The 20,614-nt window shown below is 27.9% G+C and overlaps 1 protein-coding gene and 1 long non-coding RNA gene across 4 annotated transcripts in view; one reads left to right on the top strand and one right to left on the bottom strand.

Annotated features, from left to right (window-relative positions):
• Window positions 1–3,716: 3,716 nt before the first annotated feature.
• The window catches only part of LOC105134428 (uncharacterized), a 25,818-nt gene continuing 8,920 nt past the window's right edge, over window positions 3,717–20,614 (bottom strand). The window contains exons 2-3 of the long non-coding RNA XR_843982.1: window positions 14,276–14,280; window positions 3,717–4,551 (exon numbers count right to left, since the gene is read on the bottom strand). This is a non-coding gene — a long non-coding RNA (uncharacterized LOC105134428). The remainder of the gene's footprint in view (window positions 4,552–14,275; window positions 14,281–20,614) is intronic.
• LOC105134425 (protein TRIGALACTOSYLDIACYLGLYCEROL 2, chloroplastic-like) lies at window positions 9,903–13,336 on the top strand. 3 transcript variants are annotated; one of them, XM_011038831.1, is made up of 6 exons: window positions 9,905–10,054; window positions 10,523–11,215; window positions 11,319–11,648; window positions 12,419–12,534; window positions 12,735–12,825; window positions 12,934–13,336. In XM_011038831.1, exons 2-6 carry the CDS (start codon window positions 10,691–10,693, stop codon window positions 13,024–13,026), a joined length of 1,155 nt encoding a protein of 384 aa, XP_011037133.1. In that variant the 5' UTR covers window positions 9,905–10,054; window positions 10,523–10,690; the 3' UTR covers window positions 13,027–13,336. The 3 variants fall into 3 exon arrangements, with proteins under 3 accessions (XP_011037135.1, XP_011037133.1, XP_011037134.1); XM_011038832.1 differs by having other exon boundaries at window positions 10,263–11,215; XM_011038833.1 differs by lacking the exons at window positions 12,735–12,825; window positions 12,934–13,336 and having other exon boundaries at window positions 9,903–10,054; window positions 12,408–12,494.

Below are 20,614 nucleotides of genomic sequence, written 5' to 3'. Positions count from 1 at the left end.
ACTTTGAAAACCTTGAAGTCCAATTTTCAACTAATCAAATGTTGAAAAAAATGAAACATACAAAAGAAAAAAATAGTAATTACAAGTTAAAAAAAAAACCTGGGCTATTTGGGCCAACCCGCCTAACCTATAGGTCAAGTAATGAAATTAGGATAACCCAATAAAAAGTAAAATGAAGAAAATAAAAAAGCCTAATTTTTTTATATTAAAAAAACAATGTTGAATCATGAGATAAAAAAAAGATTAGAAAAATAGTAATTATAAGCCATAAAAAGCTTAAGCCCACCCGGGTCAACTCACCAAACCCAAGAGTTAGGTTTTGAGATCAGGATAACCCTAAAACAAAATAAAAATTAAGAAAATTACAAAATCTAATTAAAAAAAAACTAATGTTGAATTATGATAAAGGATAAAAATAAGTAAAAATAATGATGACAACCCTTGTTGTCTTTTAAAACTCGTATTCCAAACTATTTGATTGAAAGTATCATATATAAAAAAAACCACAAAGATCAATTCTCAATAAATTAAATATTAAGAGATAAAATAAAAAAATCAATACACAAAATGAATTAATTATCAAAAGGTAAAAAAAGGTGTGAACCACCTAGGTTTACTCATCAACTCTATAGGTCAAATCATGAGATCATGGTAAATTTATAAAATAAAAAATAAAAAAACCATGAAGCCTATTTAAAAAAAAAAATTCCAACATTGAGTAATGAGACTATAAAAGAAAACAATTCTAAAAAAACAAGGGAATCCAAGCCATATTATAAAACTCGTGACTCAGACCATTTGAATAGAGACACTAAATTCAAAAAAACCATAATTCTCAAGTTTTAAAAAATAAATTGATGAAGAATTAAATTGAAAAAAATTATAAAAAATTAAAAATTAAAAGAATAAGGATTAAATTTTTTTTTAAAAATATGGATACTTTTGAATTAAAGGGATAAATTAAAAAGAAAAATAAATTCCAAAAAATAATTAAAAGGAAAAACCACCAAAAAAATAAAAATCTTGATTAAAGGATAAGATTGAAATCAATTAAAAATTTACAAAAAAAAAAGCAAGAAAAAATGAATAAAAAAAGGACCAGCCAGATTTGAAAAATTAAAATATGAAAATTCTAGATTGAAGAGTGAAATTGAAAAAAAAAAAAAAAATATTAAAAGACTAGTTATAGAAATTAACAAATCAAAATAATGAGGACTGATATGCATATATACACAACCAAGGGGATCGTCTTAAAATTTTAAATGTCAGACACGAATTTTAACGGAGAGAAGAGACAAAAAAAAAAAAAAGCTTATGCAGCGACAATTTATTTATCAAAAAGCAACATGCTTAAAAAACAGTTTAATAATCGTATAATGGTGCACGAGCCGTCAAAGCATGGCAACCTCTCCCTCACATATGAGAGCTTTTATTTTTAAATTACTTTAAAAGACCAATTTAACTCTTTATTAAGCTGCTTATAACTAAAAAATCATGTGAAAACATAAAATTAATTGTCCCTAAATTAATTATGAGATGAAAGTTAGTTTCATGATTTGACTGTAGAATAATGAAAATATGAAATGCTTCCAAAACAAGGCTTAATTAATTCTGGTATAAAGGGTAAGTCAGTAATTAAATTGTGTAAAAAACACATGAAATCTCAAAAAAAAAAAAAAACCTAGCAACCAAATATAAAAATGTTTTCTTTTAAGAACAATAAAGGTTTTTCAATGTTAAAAAAAGATGAAAATACATTTGTTTTTAACCTCTAAATTTAGTTTTCACAAAAATATAATGATAAATAAATCATATGAAAAAAACTATCTTACCTCTAAATTTAGTTTTTTAACCTTAATTGAGGAAGGCTAAAAATATTATGTTATTATTATCATTTATAGTGATTTTTTTATGCTATAGTAAATATTCAATGTCATATATTTTTTTTTATAAATATGGAAATTCACTTAAAATATATCGATTATTGAATCCACCAAAATAAAAAAGTTGTTGATGTGAATGAATGTCCAATCTTTTTTCAAATCTAGCCCCCGCACGGACCACTACCTATCTCTTGTCAAAAGAGATGTTTTCAAAGATATTTTTTCACAATCATTCACCAAATTAATCCGAAGTGAAGGTTAGAAGACATCCATCTATATTTCATGGATAAATAGGAAAATATGTTGCAGTTATTGGCCTACATTTCTATCACTTCACATATATTCATATTCATTTGTATCGTGAATAAATAGAAAAAAAAATATTGCAATTATTTGCCTCTAGATTTCTATCACTTCACACTATTTATATTCATTTAGAAGAAGCAAAGTTATTAAATATGATTTATCCCTTTTTTCTTTTAATTCGGGGTGTCTGAACTAGTTTATATATATCATGACTAATCTTTAGATTCATTAAACACCCTGCAAATCCAATAAAAAAGTAAGTCATTGCGGAGATAATAAATATATATATATAAAAAGTCAAATCCGAGTGTTGGAAAAAAGAAATAAATCCCTCCCATGACCACTAGGCTATAACCTCAAATGCAATATAATTTATATCATTTAATCTTTTACTAGAACTCATGTCATAAATTGAATAGGTTTATTAAAATAATATTATTTTAATTTTTAAAATTTAAAAAGTAAAAATTTTAAAATCAAATTAAGTTTTAAAATGATCGAAAAAATTAACTCGAAGTTAAATTTATTATAAAGCTTAAAAGCTTTAAACTATCTTTAAAAATAATTAAAAAGCATACATGATAAAAAGGGACGCATGCATGGTAACAAATTGCAATTTTGTACATATGCATTTGATTAGACAAGTATACCACATCACCAAAACAAGAGAAAAATGACACACATGATCTTATCCTTCCTGCTATCCTCCTAACTATAAAAGAAGCTAATAATATCATAGTATATAGATAAAGTAAAAGCTAATAATATTATAAGAATTTCAAAATATTTGACAAAAAACATGCTTATGAGCACTTGGGGATTCATGTTAAGTTTTAGTAAAGGATTAAAAATCTAAGATTTTTTTTCAAATATCAATTTTTGTAAATCTTTTAATTTCTTTTTTTCATGTATTATATTTTAAGAATAGTTATATATAAATTCTCTCCTTTTTTTTAATTCCATTGTAAGTTTTTATTGGTCTGGATTTTCTGATTCAACTCTTTTTTTTTTATTTCTTAGACAATGATATTATCAATCAATATTTATATTTTTAATACGTATAATATGATTTTAAAAAATTAAAAAAATGCATGGATATAGATTAGGGCACAAAAGCCCATCCTCCCCTTAATCTCTATCTGGTCGGGTAAAATTAAGATATTTGGAGCGGATCAGAACCGGTTTCCGTCGGATCCCTACTCAATATCTCGTAATGTTATTTATTGTTAAGTTTGGGCCTACAATTCAACTACTTCAAGCCTTTGGGTCAGACTTCATAGGCCTCGTAAGTTAGAAGCCCGAAAGTATAAACACTGGCGTAATAAAATCAACTATACAGGGCCAAAACAGTCCACAAGGACAATAAATTTTCTAGGGTTTAAAGGCAAGCGATAATTGTAAATTTGTCACTCACCATATATATATAGTTATATCTCTCCACCTTAACAGAGCTAGGGTTTGGCGAGTGCTGAGACTTCGGCAAAGAAGAAGAGCTCTCAGAGACTCTGAAAACTCAAAATGGTAATACCCTTTTAACCTCTCTCCATATCTCTTGTTTTTTTGCTTTGTTATTGCAGAGATCATGTCTCCTGGTTGTTAGACAGAAGGATGGGTTCATCTGTGTTTTTATTTTTAAGGATGCTGTGTCTTTAATGGTCATCTTTCTTCTTGCTATCTGTGTTTTTAATGGTAAAACTTTGAAAGATTGTTTTTTTATACAGTGAGAATTTTGAAAGATTGAAACTTGGGTTAAGAACATGAGTAAGTTTTGGACTTTCTAATCATTTTGTTTAGGCTTGTTTGTTGGGTTCTTGATTTTTACAAGTGTGAGGGATGGAACCAAGAAAAATTAAAGTTGTAGTTGGTTCTGAAGAGAAGGAAGTTGGTGACTAGTTAATGTGAATAGTAGCTGTATGTGTGGAAAAGAAAGTGATATTAGGTGGTATGTATTTGGAAATTTTTTCATTTTTGTACTCTTAGCTTTGTCTATCGTCAGGTAGGTTTTAAAGCAGATTTTTCTCTGTGATTATTGAGGGTAGTTACTTATGCTATCTTTTTAGTGTTTTACTGAGGGAAGTAAAACTGGTGGGAACTGGGGTGGAACTGGGAAGACAATGTAGTCTAAGGTGCAATTTCTTGAAACCCAGGGTGGTTACTAATTAGATAGTGAGTGGAAGTTGTCTATTTTTGAAGAAGATAAGGAGAGCCTGGAAATGGAGATAGAAAAACAGGGTGTAGTCTTAAGGTAATTTGAGTACATTTGTTGCCTTGTTATTTTTGTTTCCATGAATGGTTTTGTGGTCCTGTTATTTCTTATAAAAAGGAAGAATTGCTCCTAAGCCATAGGCAGACCTCTTCTCTCCTGTTATTTTTAATTGGTGATTTTCTCCATTCTTCTACATTGAAAGATATTTGAGTGATTTCTTCTGGTTTTTGTGAATGGTTTCAAGAGTGTTGGATGTACTTAATCTAGTGTTGTCAATCATGTCACTCGATGATATTTGATTTGATACACCTTTTTATTTGTTGATGTGTTCAGTCATTTCTTCCTTGTTTGTTGTCCTTTGTTTATTAGTATTATATTTATCTTTGTTTTGATACACAGCCTAAGCAAATCCACGAGATCAAGGATTTCCTTCTTACTGCCAGAAGGAAAGACGCACGCTCTGTGAAGATCAAGAGGAGCAGAGATGTGGTCAAGTTCAAAGTTCGCTGCTCAAAGTACCTCTACACTCTTTGTGTCTTTGACCCTGAGAAGGCAGACAAGTTGAAACAATCTCTTCCTCCAGGTCAATTATCAAAAAATCTTCCTTGAGAAGTTATTGTTCACAGTGATTCATTGTTCCATGCTTCTCCTAGTACTATGACTATGAAATACACAGCCTAAAATCTGTAGATAGAATAACCAAAAATAAAGGACTTGAAGAGATAGTCCTAAAAAAAACCAGGCATGTATGCTTCTGCGTCCATTATTATCTCAAGATAGCCAGATACTTTTATTGTTGTTTCTTCCATTTGTTGATGATAGGTAGTCTGTTTCTCTAATTACATCCTGTTATTTTCTGCCACTGCAGGTTTGAGTGTTCAAGATCTGTGAAAGATAGCAGTATGATCCAAGCTTGTGGGCTGATTCTAGGAGATATGAACAAGAATTTTCCTATTTCGTGTTCTATTTTCATGGTTAAAATACTCAGTATTGAATTTTGGCTTGGTGCTTCATTATGATGAAGTTTCTGTGGATCATTTGGTAGTTAATGTCGAGATTTTTCCAAACGTTTGTAGTTTTTTCTTTCAATTTTGTTCCATCATTAGTTCCATGTTTCAAGTGCTTCACACAGAGGTGATGTTTCAACTGCTTCACCATTTTTAATCTGGGGTGATACTCTTCTGTGCGAATGTCAATTTTGGGTTATAACTTGCTATTATACAAAACTCTAAACGTCGTGGCTAAAACTTTAATGTTCAAAAAAGAATTTTATTTGGATTCTAAATTTCTTTTAGCGTAATTGCATTTTTTTGGGTTAAATTTCAGGATAATTAAATTAAATTTGTTTATCAGGACTAAAATGATCGAAAAGATGTGACATGCAGGTGGTGTTTTTAAAATTATTATAAAAAGTTCATTTTAGTCTTTAAATTTTATAAATTATATCTATTTGGTCCATCAATAGTTTTGGGTTTCATTTTAATATAAAAGCTTATATTTTTAATTTTTTAGTTTTTAGTTTCTGGTTCGTGTGAAAAAAGAAAGAATGTTGAATTCCGGTAATAAAAGTTGAAAATTGACAATGATTTTGATTTAATATCAAAAGGTTTTATTTGATTAAAAAAGGTCTATTTTAGTGCTTTTTAACTTTGAAATTGTCTTAGAAATTATATTTAAGTTTATTTTTTATTTTGAAATAGTCTAAAACTATATATAAGTTTAGAAAAAAAATTATTTTGGGTTTGTATATGGTTTTTTTTTAATTAAAAAAAGCTATATACATGTTTATCATAATATTTGAGTGTTTTTTAGATGTATTAAAAATATATATATATATATATTATTTTACTAGCCACTATATAAACACAACCTAGAAAAGGCTAGACGACATGGCAATTGTTTTAAAAAAATATTGGGATGAACATATTATTCTCTCCAATAATATCATAATATTTGGGTTCGACTAGGAGTTCTTGCTGCCTTTGCTTGTTATTTGTTTTTTGTTAAGAAAACATCATTGCCTTGATACAAGGTTCCATATATTAGCTTGAAGGAAGTGACAAGATGATAAAGAGCACTATATCAATAGATTGTAACTCAATTGATATTAATATATAACCATTAAATCTTTTATTTACTGGTAATTAGGCTTGGTGCTCACGTTTCCCAGTGGGGTTGGATTATAGTTAAGTCAATATAAGATAATTCATCAAATTGAAGGTTTAAATTATAAGATTTAAATAATCTAATAAAAAAATAAAAAAAGGTTATAAAACTTTTAATTAAAAAAAACCATTAAATTATTAGACTTGAAGTACTCAATCTGAAAGAATCATTAAGTTTAATTCTAAATCAATCAAATATTGGAGGTTGAAATAGAAAAAAATAAATAATTTTTTTTAAAAAAATAATAGTTAAAAGAATTATGATAAAAAATAAAATAAAAGATAAATTTTATATTTAATTAATGGCTAAAATTTAAAAAAAAAACAAATAATGTAGTAAAAGGACATAAAGAATTAAAAAGAATGAGGATAATAATTAACATAAAAAACAATATTGTAATTAAAGGATGAAATTAAAAAAAATATTTGTAAAAAATTAAAAAAAAATAGAAATCAAATCAATAAGTATCAAAATGTAAAAATAATACCATCAATTCGAATTGATTGAATATGAAAACTAACTTTAGAGAATATAATGTTTATTAAATTGGGATTGAATAATAAAATTAAAAAAATTAAAATTTCTATAAAAAGATCAAGATAAAAAATAAAAAATAAAAAAATAAATACTGAAGTTGAAATGTCTGCAATCAAGGGAGTTAAATTATAATTTTTAGAAGATGAGAAAGAAAAAAATAAAAAAAAGACTCATGGGCATCAAACCCAACCACTAACAAGGACATACACCATCTCAATCAGAAAAGGAAATAGTGTCGCTTCTAATGACAGGGTAGAATGATATTTTTTTAACATTGAAAGGCAACACAAATGCCTTCTCTTTTTTTTAGCTAAAGATGGGATTACCCTTGAGTAAAGATGAGCAAAAAAAATAATAAACCGATTAAATTAGAAAAACTAGAAAAAAATAACCAAAAAAACTAAATTATTTAATTAAAAAATCACAAAAAAATTCTAGTTCAGTTCAGTTTTGGTTTCTAAATTCTGAAACTAATTAAACTGAGCCAAACTGATTCAACCATACTAGTACTTAAAAAAAAAAAGCAAATATAAATAAAAAAAACCCTAGACCTAAACTAATTTTCAGCAAACACCACTCCAATCATCTTCTCACAGCCTCTTTTCTCTCCCTCTCATTATCCCCTTCTATTTTTTGTGCATCTTATTATCTTCTTATAGTGTCTTCTCTTTTTCCACTCCTTTTCTCTTTGTTTCTCATCTCTCCCCGTAGCACCTCCTCCCTTTCTCTCTATCTCCTATCTTTTTAATTTCACCTTTGCATCAATATTTACTTTAATCAAACTACATAGACAGATAAAAAAATAAATGACTTTTTGATGATTAAGATTCTAACTCCATTTCAAGTTCATCTCTGCATCTTGTAGGTTTTTTTTTATTATTATTATTATATTATAATTTGCTTGGAGTTTGTGGGCAGATCTATTTTTTAAAACAATAAAAACCAAAATTTGATTGTAATTTGTGGGCACTAGATATCGAGATTTGCTTGTAGTTTGTGGGTACTGGGCAAATCTGTTTTCCTAAATAACAGAAATCGAGATTTACTTGCAGATTTGCTTATAGTTTGTGGGCATTGGGTATCGAGATTTGCTTTTGATTTTACTGATTTTTGAACAACAAAAACCGAACGGCATTGGAACCAGTCGGTTCAAACCGGTTTCTGTTTTAAAATTAATGATGTTGGTTTGGTTAATTTTTTATGTAAAAACCGAATCGAATAAAAAATATCACCCCTACCCTTCAGTGACTTTCTAATTATAATAAAACCATTGTGAAAATTCTAAAATACATCTTGATCTCATGATTATTTATTTTTTATTTTAAAGTTATTTTTGTAGTTTTATGATTCATTTAAATTGTTTATTATTCTTTATACTTTTAAAAGTACTAAAATACCCCTCAGCTTTAATTATAATAATAATAAAATCATTATAAAAATATCTCATAAACATCAAGTTTAATTTTATTTTATTTTTTGCTTCCACTGATATTCTAGTTGTTTTACTATGTAATTAAAATAAAAAAATACTTTATAAATTATATAAAAAGATTTCAATACTCTCGGAAGCTATGAAACCTAAAAATAAAACCATTATTATACTGTTTAAGTGAATTGTATTTTTGAGTATGGAGTTTTAATGGTCTATTAATGGGTTTTAGTTTCGGTTAATGAGCTTTCTACACTAACTAGGAGTTTATCAATTTCAAATCCTCCTTCTAAAATAAATTAAATTTAAAAAATGTTTCATTGTCAGAGGAGGATAGAGTAATTGCTCGTTTTTACAGCGATACACGATTCACAATATTGTGGTATTATGATTATTATTTCTCTTTAATTACTAATTATTAATAATAACTCTATGATTATCATATCATTGTAATTTAATTAAAAAAATCAATTTTTAATCAATTTTTAGCTCTACCATCTCATCAATAAGAAAAATGAAGACGGATATTTACATAATAAGAAAATTGAAACTCTGATTAAATTTCATTGTATTAAAATAAAAAACTTGATTATTGTATTAAAATGAAAAACTTGATTTATTTTATTTTTAAAAATTATTTTGAGGAAGCTAATTTTAGTATTAAATTCTCAAATCAAGAGGTTGATCTCTAATTTACTTTTGCTCTATTCTTAAAGATTGAATTATATTTGGAATTTAATTTTTTATATGCAAACATATTTCAAATATAAAATTTCATTAAATTTTTTAAAATTAAATTCAAATTAGAGAGTTCTAAATAATCCTTAAATAAGTTTGAAGTCAATTGATAACTTACTATAATTAGTTTGAAATAAAATATTAAATAATATAATTAAAGTGAATTATATTGTTTAAAATACATATAGAAATAAATTAAATTAACAATCTTAACTATTTTTCATTTAACTTAGAGATCATCCGTGTTGCATAAATATTTTTTGTTATAAAAATACTTTATATTTATTTGAAATGACATAAAAATAAAAAGAAAAGAAAAGTTTATTAGCCTAGCTTATAAGAAACAAGAATGTCTTGACAGGGATTGATGCAGGTTGAGAATGAAAGGATGTTCTGATGTCAATAGTTCTTGGAAGGAAAAAAAAATAAAATCTTGGATTCAATTCAAGTGGAAAGAAACTCGATAAATATACCTTTATCTTTTACGAAATGATTTATTGTGTTTTTTAAAATTTATGTATTTAAAATTATTTATTTATATATTTAAATTATATTAAAATGTTGGTATTAAAAATAAATTTTTAAAAATAAAAAAAAATATTTTAATATATTTATATAAAAAAGGGCGAAAGAATACTTTGAACACAAGTCTTCATGCGAATCAAACATTTCTCTCCTTTTCCACATGTTTGAATAACATACACTTCACTTGTCTCTTTGATCCAATCTCTTTCTCTCTCACTTCAGATTCTTATAATATCAGTAAAAAGAAAAACCCAGCTCTCTAAGGTAAGTTGTTTTCCTTCTTTAATTTTGTGTGTGTATATACCCGCCTTGCTCTTATCAATATGTGCACTACTCTTTGGTGACTGAGAAAATGCTTTGACTTGTAAAGGAAAGTTGAAATTTTGAATCATGGGTTTTGTTTAACTGGTTGATATTTGAATAACCCAGTTTGTGATTTTTCAAATTGAGAATTTATTCTATACTTTTGTAGTGGAATCTTACGTTGAATGTATGGTTGGCGAAGATGTAGTTATGTAGAGAATGATCAGTGCTTGAGATTGGTAATTGAATGGATATCTCTGTTTGGCTACTGAGAGAATGTGGGAAATGAAAAGAAAGGGTTTCTCTATGAGTTAAAGACTAGAACTTTGTTTTGTTGTTTTTGGTATTTTTGTTAACTCGACTAGAAATTTGCAAAATTTATGATTGATTATTTATTTCTGGGAAACACATAAAAGTTCTGTTTTGTAGTTGCTGTAATTGGACTGGCGGAGATTTCAGCTGCTGAAGAATGTTATGAGAGTAAATTTTAGTTCAAAACTCGGTTAAAGGATAAGTCTTTGTTGAGGATATCAACTCGTACCATTGTTGTGAGGCATTGTCATAAAAGCTTTCATTGAGCTGGGATTGTGCAGAAAGATGGTTGGGAAGTCATTAGTCCAGGTTTCAAACTGTCCTCCTATGCTATCTTCGTCATCATTGATTAATGTATCTCATAGTTCTTCAAACTTCTTGCCTTTTCTTCCGGCAAGACCACAAAAGAAATTCATAGGGGTGCGAGCTATGTCAGCAGATACAGGACATAGCCAACAACCACCCTCTTCTTCGGAGAAAATGAATGCACTTGCAGTTATTTTGGAGGTTCCTCGTAATATTTGGAGGCAAACATTGAAGCCGTTAAGTGATTTTGGGTTTGGTCGGAGGAGCATTTGGGAAGGTGGTGTTGGGTTGTTTCTTGTGTCTGGTGCGGTGCTTGTTGCACTCAGTTTGGCTTGGTTGAGGGGATTTATATTGCGTTCTAAATTCAGGAAGTACTCGGCTGTGTTTGAATTTGCTCAAGCTAGCGGTATTTGCACAGGAACACGAGTTAGGATTAGAGGGGTCACTGTTGGTGAAGTTATCCGCGTTAATCCTTCCTTGAAGAGTATAGAGGCTGTTGTGGAGGTTAGATTAATGATTTTATTTTTTTTGGTGTTTCTTCCTGACATATAAATGCTGAGGTTTTTTATTTTGTTTTTAGTGAAATGTGTTCCCTTGTATTTTTCAGGTTGAGGATGATAAAATTTTCATACCTAAAAATTCACTGATTGAGGTGAACCAGTCCGGTCTTCTCATGGAAACAATGATTGATATCACTCCTCGTGATCCAATACCAACACCTTCTGTTGGACCTCTTGATGCTGAATGTGTTAAAGAAGGTCTAATTGTTTGTGATAGGCAAAAATTAAAGGGACATCAAGGAGTGAGTTTGGATGCCTTGGTTGGGATATTCACTCGTATTGGACGAGAAGTAGAGGAAATTGGTGTTGCCAAGAGCTATTCATTGGCTGAGCGGGTTGCTGCTGTTATTGAAGAGGCAAAGCCACTGCTTACAAAGGTTTGATGTGCCCTACTTATGCTTTGTTCTAGTTTCGATGGACAACGTATTGTCATGAATGCACTTTTTAATTAAATAACTGTCTCAGTTTTGCAATCATCAACATGGTTCTTATGAATGTGAAGGCTTTCTTCTCATACTAGTTAAACTTCACCTGCTGTCTTATGGAATTTCTGCAGACCTCAATTGTCTTAATAAAATATGCTGCATGAGAGCCAATCCGTTCAAAGAATTTTCTGGGGCACCCTTAGGACCAAAAGATGTGCAGAATTGATGATAATATTTCATTTCATAAAATTTTGATGAAAAGAAAGAAGAATTTAACTTGAGCATTGGGTTTGTAAAACCTGTAAGGAACTTCATGTACAGTTTAGGTGTTCAGGAACCATCTAGTTTCTTGCTTGTTCATTTGAATGATCAAATAGAATCCTGTGAATGGCAATGCTATTCAGGTTTAAGGTTGTTGGCCATTAATTTGTAATTACCCTGTAAATGAGTGAACTACATTATGGAATGTGAGAGTGCAGCATTTCATCTAACCAGAAAACTTAAAGATGAACTCATTCCATTTCACTGAATCTCCTGCATTATTGTCATATACGCCTTATGATCTTTGACAGGCAGGCAATTTGGACATTGATTGGTATAAGGTAGTGCATGTATCCTGTGCATGTACTTTGCCTACTGCGTGATTGAAATTGTTCCATGTTTGTTTTCAACATTTAACTTTTATCCATGCATACTTTGATTTTGATGTAGTGATGTCTCAGATTAAAGCCATGACTGAAGATATTCATCCTTTGCTGTCTGAGGTTCGTGATAGTGGCCTGCTAAAGGAAGTCGAGGATTTAACCAGAAACTTATCACTAGCTTCTGAGGATTTAAGGTAAATTGTCCCAAACACTTTTCCTTATAACCCCCCCCCCCTCAATTTAGAATGTTTATTGATGTCTCACGTTTACCATTTTGACATTCAATTATGATGATGACCTAAATGAAAAATCCAAATATGACCCAAAAGAAACAAAGTGGTGGTTTTGCTTTTTTTTCGCTAGCTCACAATTGTAGACCTTCCTTTTTCCTCAGAAGGGCACATACATCCATTATGACACCAGAGAACACTGAGTTGATTCAAAAGTCCATTTACAGTTTGATTTTCACTTTGAAAAACATTGAGGTGAGATCTTAATCTGAAACTTACTCCGTTTTCTGATAATGCAGAAATCATGAGTTCTGTTGTCTAATTATTTTTATCCCTGTTCTGTGTATTCTTCAACCATATCAGAATATAAGCTCTGATATTCTGGGATTCACGGGTGATGAGGCTACAAGACGTAACTTGAAAGCACTTATAAAGTCCCTCAGCAGGTTATTATAAAAGCCAATGAACCGCGAAAATGGTATGGCTATCTTCAACAGCTGATTAGATGGCCTGAAACGGTTCCCTCATTGTGTTAGCATTATTGATGTAGAAGGGCTTATTCTAGACTACTTGTTGAATGTTCTCCCATGGCCTAGCTAGAAGTGACAAGAGAATGCTTTTTAGACGAGAAAGCATTTTTGTTATACGAAATCATTGATTGGCATTCTGAATATTTTCAAAATTTTTCCGTGGGATATTACTTCCCAACCAAGAAACTTAGTCCATATTAGAAGAAGTAGAATACATCATCAAGACTCCTCGTCCATAATTCTTTCTTTTCTTGTCATTTAGCCCTCTTCTTGAAAGAATCAAGATGTTTATTCAAAGAATCAGAAATTTCCACGTGTATCTTGGAGTAAATGTGAATAGAACAAGTCTAAACACCACCCCAAAATGTAACCCTCGAACTGCAATCTCAAAAAATATCGAGAGGAGACCAATCGTCTTCGGATTTTCAACCTTAATTTTGGATTTCATTTTTATTTATCTTATATATTTAAGAATTCTGATTCTTCTTTCGGTTTCAAACCTATTTGAAAAGCTGTAATCGTTTTTGGTGAGAGAGACTATTCGAGAGGAATTATTCAGTAATTAAAACCAGAATTAGGGTTCTTATTGAGAGATTGTCTTCCTTGATTGGCGATTCTTAGTTTGTCAAGGTTGGACTCCATAAAAAGAAAAAAAAGGCTTTTATTCACACCAATCAACTTGTAGTCCATTAGTAATCATACAACATAGTATGAAGTTCAAATCCAAGTCCTAATCTTGGATTTAGCTACTCTTATGCTTCTAAGAATCTGATACGATATCTTCCTTGATCTTTATTATTGAATTCAAAATCAATTGTTAAAATAAAAATATATGAATAAAAATTATAAATGTTGATTTTAAAATTAATGATTTAAATTTAAAGAATATGATATGTTATATTTTGTAGAATATAAAAGATATAATGTTGATGCTGGGGTACCTTTTTGCTTTCTAAAATATTTTTCAAATTACTTTTTAGATGAAAAAAATATCAAATTGATATTTTTCAATAATTTTAATGTCCTGATATTAAAATTTAAAATAAATCTAAAAAAATCAATTTAATATATTTTTAATTTAATTTTTTTGAAAGGTATTGCACCACGGACATACATTAATCAACTCTAATATCAATCCAAAGACTAAAAAAAATTATGAATACATCACCCACCACATTTACTTTTACTTTTGAAAAACATCTTGTACCGTATTATCAAACAATATTAATGGATTAAAATTAATATTATATTTACTTCTATTTTTTAAAATATTTTTAAAATTATTTTTATCTAAAAAACAACATGTTAATATATATATATTTTTGAAAGTAATTCTTGATGATTTTGATATGCTATTTTAAAGTAATTCTTGATGATTTTGATATGCTAATATTTAAAATAAAAAAATCTAATTTTAATATTGAAAAATCACTTTTTAAAAACTCTTCTAGAAAAATAACAAATACACAGTAAATACAGGTGTATATAATTATTTGTTTCACAAGTGAAAGTCGGTGTAGTTACAATTATTCACATGCTATCCTTGAAGAGGTGGTAGCCAGCAGCACCGTATCTCTGACCATGCAACCGATCAGTGTCCAAGTCTATGCGTATTTTTTTGACAATGTGGTCCTCTTTTCTTCCGTGATTCCTTTCATTTTGTAGTGTTCTAAGTGTTAGCTTCCTTTCACGTTTATCTTGCTGTGTTTTTCGTTAATTACTTGCAAATTTATGGTGAATTTGCTTTTAGAAACATAAATGTCTGATTTGATGCCAAACATTGAAGCAAAATGCTACACAACAAATGAGGGATTTTCTCAGTGAGTGTTTTTTTTTTAATCATAATTAATAAACTTGACTTGGTGTTGTAAGTTGATTTGGGATTTTCGATCTTGGATATTTTTATAAAAAAAAATTAAAATTAGGAATTGACTTAATAAGTTAACTCACAATTCAATTAAATTTATTTAATTTCATATAAAAAATCTTTAAAACAACATTGTTTTAATTTTTTTAAAAATTAAAAAGATATAATTTTAATTAACTTGAATTAACTTGTTCATTTCAAGATTTTAATAATGAGCTTAGTAAAATTATTTGATTCTGGATTTTAGTTGGATATTTTTATAAAAAAAAAATTAAACTCAAAGATTAACTTAATAGGTCAACTCACAACCTAGTTAAACTTATTTAATTTTAAACAAAAATTTTTCAAAATAATATCATTTTAATCTTTTAAAAAATTAAAAAATATTATTTTAATTAACTCAAATTAACTCGTTCATTTTAGGATTCTCATAATAAATTAAAGTAGAATTGATAACTTTGCTTTTCTATTTGAATTTTTAATCACACTTTCAGGACTCTAATAATGAGTTCCAGTAGAATTAATAATTTTGTTTTGTTTTTTTGAATTTTTAATCACACTTCTAATTACAACATGAAATGAAGATTTATTTTTTATATAATGCATAGTAACTTAATAAAAAAATAAATTCACAATAATCAGTGCCTTAAACAAAATCTTACAGATTATTGAAAGATTTTGTCTTATTTTGACCTCACAATGGTTTATATATTTAATTGATGGAGTGTTAATTAGAGCAAAAAAATAAAGAAAATGTCATTTTACTTCTTAATCTATACCTATATGTCAAGTAAATGATTATTGATTAGGCTCATCCACCTTTGGATTTGTCTTGTCTAAAACCTTAATGCGATTTGATCTCAAATCTTTAAGAGGACGACAACTGATTATCATTATTATTATTATTTTGATAATTAAATTGTTGATAAGAAATATTTGTATAAATAATTTAATGGGCCATTATTGCCTAACTTTAGTGCTGCTGTAATAAGAGTATGCCTCAGCTGGTGGGGGGGCGATGGTGATGTTTCTGCAAAATGAACACAAGATTAGCCATGCGTGGTCAACGTGCCATCCCATAAATAATTGGTAGGGACTTCTCCATTTGTCATCATCATCATTTTTTAAAGCTTAAGGTGTTTCTAGGTTTTATAACAAGGAGATTAATAAATTCTCTTATAATTAGGTTTTAAATATGCTTATCTATATTTAAAAAAAAAAACTCAAACAAATACATCCATATTCTTTTAAATTAGAATTTGAGATTATGATGTAAAAAAAAAATTCTTAGAGTTTAATTACTATCTCAAAATAGAATAGATGAAATTAATAAAAATAGAGGGGATATGTTTTTTCTATACTTTCTATTTTAAAAATCTAAAAAATTATTTAAAATTATTTCAGAAATAGATTTATTTTTTCTATCTCTTTAATTAAAAATGTATTTTTTTTCTTTTTTATTGTCTATGTCTCTTTTATTTCATTTCAAACAGTAACCAAACTATATCTTTTAAATGTCATTCTCACTAATATTGAGATATAATTACATATTTTTTTTATGATAGGATAATTTAAATCCAAGTCACTTTAAAAAAATAAATCCTTTTTAATAAATTATTATTTTTCCTATATTATCCTAATATAGTAGCATTAAATGAAAATCCTGACCAACGGGAAAACAAATATGTCAAGAAAAAAAAGGTAACATGAACAAAATCATGAAGAAGAGATCTATTCAATTGAAGGTGTCGGGATTTTGTTCTAGATGGGTTCTTGACTAATCAACATTATTAATCTTTTTGCTTAGGGATTACAATTGCAAATGGGTGTTGTCAAGAAACCAAACCTTCTTGCTTTCTTGATAATTAACTTTAAATCAGCAAATAATCTCAACCACTTTAGCATATTCTAACCCTTAATCTTATTGCTTTATTCCTTGTTTTCAATTTGCTCAACAAATACTCAAGAAATTAAGAGAGAGAGAGAGAGAGAGAGAGAGAGGAACAAAGAAATTATTAGGTAATTAGTCACAAACAGAGATGTATGGCATGTGTGATGTGTCGGCAACCATAAGATTAGTAATTATTACTTGATAAAAAGAATAAAAAAACAAAATAAAATATACTTGATCTTGCTTAAGAGTTACACTGTACCTTCATATATACTTGCATAGGATACTTGCCTTGTTACATCCAAAGTACCAATCGGTGAGTTCACTCAAATTAATTTAAAATTATATTATTTTAAATTTTTTATTAAAAAGTTAATTTAAATTATTAAAAAAACAAGTTTTAATATGATCAACTCTTATCTGATTTAATTTAAAATTAAATACAAATCAAGTTTCAAATTGACTACTCACCAAATTAGTCAGCATAAGTTTAATAACATTAAATATATTTTTGTATTCTTGAGATTTATCAAAGAAAAACTTCCTCTTTTTTTAAAAAAATACAAGGCAAAGGAGAAATTATAAGCAACCTTGTTCTCTTCTGATTGTCTTCCAATCAAAGCCATGCTTCCTTCGAATGAACACAGAAGGGTATGGCCTCTCCATCGATGTTGCCATACCAACTTCTCCTAAATTAAAACCATATGCTATATATTTTTCAATCACACCAGTGATCTTATACTCTGCAGTAAGAAGATGAGTTAAATTCCTAGGATGGTGCAGACAGCAGGTCTAGAACTACCTTAATATCTGGAAAAAAAAAGAGGTAAAATTTTGCATTGAGGCTACAGAGGCTGCTGGCATGGTCCCAAAGGAAGACAGATTCTTTTCATCTTCTTGTAATCTGTAGAGATTCCTTGTGCTTTCACATCGTTTATGTTCATCGAATTTGTTGAAAAAAATGGTTGAAGTTGAGAATCTAACGTTAATGGCTGCAATGATTAGACAAACAATGCTTTAGACCAGCTCTCAAGTTAGGTCCAGGATGTCACATTGACATTATCTTTTTGTAACTAGAAGTATTTTTTATTATTTAAATAATATTTTTTAATTTTTAAAATTTCATTTTAATATTAACATATAAAAAATATAAAAAAATTAATTTTTCGTAAAAAAATCCATAACTTTTTGGAGACGCTTAGTCTCAACTGGGCTATTAAAAACTTAAAAACTCCAACATAATTTTCTATTAAACTTGGAACTTAATCCAAACCAAATCCGGAATCTTGAGTTTCTATGCAAACCCTTCATGTTGTTCCTAGTTTATTCTATTAACTATAAATAAAACATGAACCACCCTTTTTTTATGTTCTTTGCAAGCGTGTGTGTCTATATATATATATATATATATATATATATGTTTTGCTTTGGCATGTTGATTAAAGTACAAGAAAACACTATTAAAAACTTTCATAGTTATTATTGTTAGGGGTGAGAAAAAAACTAATTAAATTAAAAAAATAAACCATAAAAACAACAAACTAAAATAATTTAAAAAATATTTAATTCAGTTCAGTTTTAGTTTTATAAACTTGAAAAAAAAATAAACCAAATTAAATTAAAAACAATAAAAAAATAAATATGAAAAAAACCAAACCAAATGAAAAATAATCAAATCAAATTGTAATTAAAATCAGTTAGTTTAAACTAATTTTATTTTTATTTTTTTATATCTTATAAAATTTTAATTTAATTATTTTTATAAATAAGAATTAAACCAGTAAAAAAAAATCACAGCTGCTTACTTTGAATTTGATCAGAAATTGAACCATTACAACAGCATTGCAGACGCTAGGGATTCTGTGGATTGACTTGGCCGTACAGTTGTCAGCCACTAAACATCGCAGAGATGTCTCACGCTTGATTGTCTTTTAGTATTCCTTATCTGTCAAGCAAAATGCTCCTCTCTTGGTTGACCTCGGAGCTCAGCTTTGTCTTTCATGGTGATCCATGTCTGGCTTGCTCAGCCTGCTCACTGTCTTGATTGCGTAAAATCATCCTGCAATTCTCCTTTTTATCAGTTTATAATCCCTGTCATCACAGAAACTCTTGTCCAAACAAATAAACTAAAAAAAACACTATCTAAATAATAATCAAATAATCATTTTAGCATCAAAAAGTTTATTCTCTTTATGATTTCAGTTATAATTTTAAGTTTGAATCTTTGATTGCTCATATGAAATTTAAATATTTAATTATTTTTATGATAATTACTAAAGATTTATATAATCGTTAATTTCAGGACTTATAGAATTAGTCGTGATGCATGCAAACTGACTTGAACATCCATATTAATCTAAAAAAAAATAAACTAAAAAAATAACATAAATTAAATTTCAAGTCAATTTATCAAATTATTTGGATTTAATCAAAATTTTTATTATAATTTTTTTAAAATATAATTTAAATTATATTTTAGATTGACTCGAGTTTAATAATATTAGTAGTTATTCAAGATCCAAAATCAGAAACTCCATTCAATCCTCAACATTTGATGGAAAAGATAATCAAGAACTTGATTTGGGAAACTGCCTGATAATCTTAGAAAAGGCAATTTGATTCAAATCGATGCTTTAAAAGTCCATCCAAATACACTGTAGAAACTATTATGGTAACAAAATCACCATGCAGAAGAGGTAATTCATCCCCAGTTGTGGAGCAATATCCAAGAAATCAACAAGGAAGCTAGCACACCCATCAATATTGTGGATAATGAAGCAACACAAGCCATGAATCTTAATGAATCATGACAAGATAATGCAGTAGCGATGAGATCTTTCTACTGTGAGGTGAAATCTTCATGCAAGTTACAAATTTTTTGTTTCTGTCTGTGAAGATAGCCCAAATCAAGCATGATCATATGTTTTGGATAGAGCCAAATTGGTGTGGGGCAAAACCAACTAACCCTAGAAAGAAGACAAATGAGAAGTGAATCCGCTATGCACAAAAATCACACCAACTCAAGATTTAATATCCTAAACATATCCTTAAAGAAGTTATTTAGATGGTATTTGAGAATATAATAAAGGTTATTTTTAAAAATATTTTTTTATAAATATATTAAAATATTTTTTTTATTTTTTTTAAATTATTTTTAATACTAGCATATTAAAATAGTCTGAAAATATAAAAAATATTGATCTGAAGTAAATAAAAATTAATTTTTTTTAAAAAATATATCTAAAATACAAAAAATAAATATGCCCTTAAACTTATACTTATATACTAGGGACCTAATCCATAGACACAAATTGAAGTAAACCTAAGGCAATAAAAAGAAAACTATAAAGCAACAATATTTTCTCGTGTAATTAAGATTCCGTTTGTTTACAAGAAAGTTGTTTTCTTTTGAAAAGTGAATTCCTGAAAAGTAAAGTATTTTTCGATGTTTGGTAGTATTATGGAAAATGAACTGGAAAATACTTTCCAGTGTTTGGTTATGTTATGGAAAATAAACTGGAAAATAATTTATTAATATTTTATTTTTCTCAAGTTTATTAAAATAATAAGAAATAAATCTTACAAATTAAAAAGTTAAATAATAATGAAATTGAAAAAAAAATAATTTCATAAATTATCTCAAATAAAATAAATAATAATCAAAATAATAAAGATCAAATCTAAAAAAAAGATGAAGAAATTAAAATAATAATAATTAACATTTCATAAAGTATTTCAAATAAAATAAGTAACAAT

This window comes from Populus euphratica, unplaced genomic scaffold, assembly GCF_000495115.2.
Source record: "Populus euphratica unplaced genomic scaffold, PopEup_1.0 scaffold67.1, whole genome shotgun sequence".
Classification (NCBI taxonomy): Eukaryota; Viridiplantae; Streptophyta; class Magnoliopsida; order Malpighiales; family Salicaceae; genus Populus; species Populus euphratica.
Note: the sequence above shows the minus strand (reverse complement) of the source record. Positions and strands in the feature narration are given on the sequence as shown.

Excerpts from the sequence above, each read along its gene's own strand:
- LOC105134425 (XM_011038831.1), top strand. The coding sequence starts at position 10,691 with ATGGTTGGGAAGTCATTAGTCCAGGTTTCAAACTGTCCTCCTATGCTA. Across the intron at positions 12,535-12,734 it reads CTAGCTTCTGAGGATTTAAG|AAGGGCACATACATCCATTA; the intron begins GTAAATTGTCCC and ends CTTTTTCCTCAG. Across the intron at positions 12,826-12,933 it reads TCACTTTGAAAAACATTGAG|AATATAAGCTCTGATATTCT; the intron begins GTGAGATCTTAA and ends CAACCATATCAG.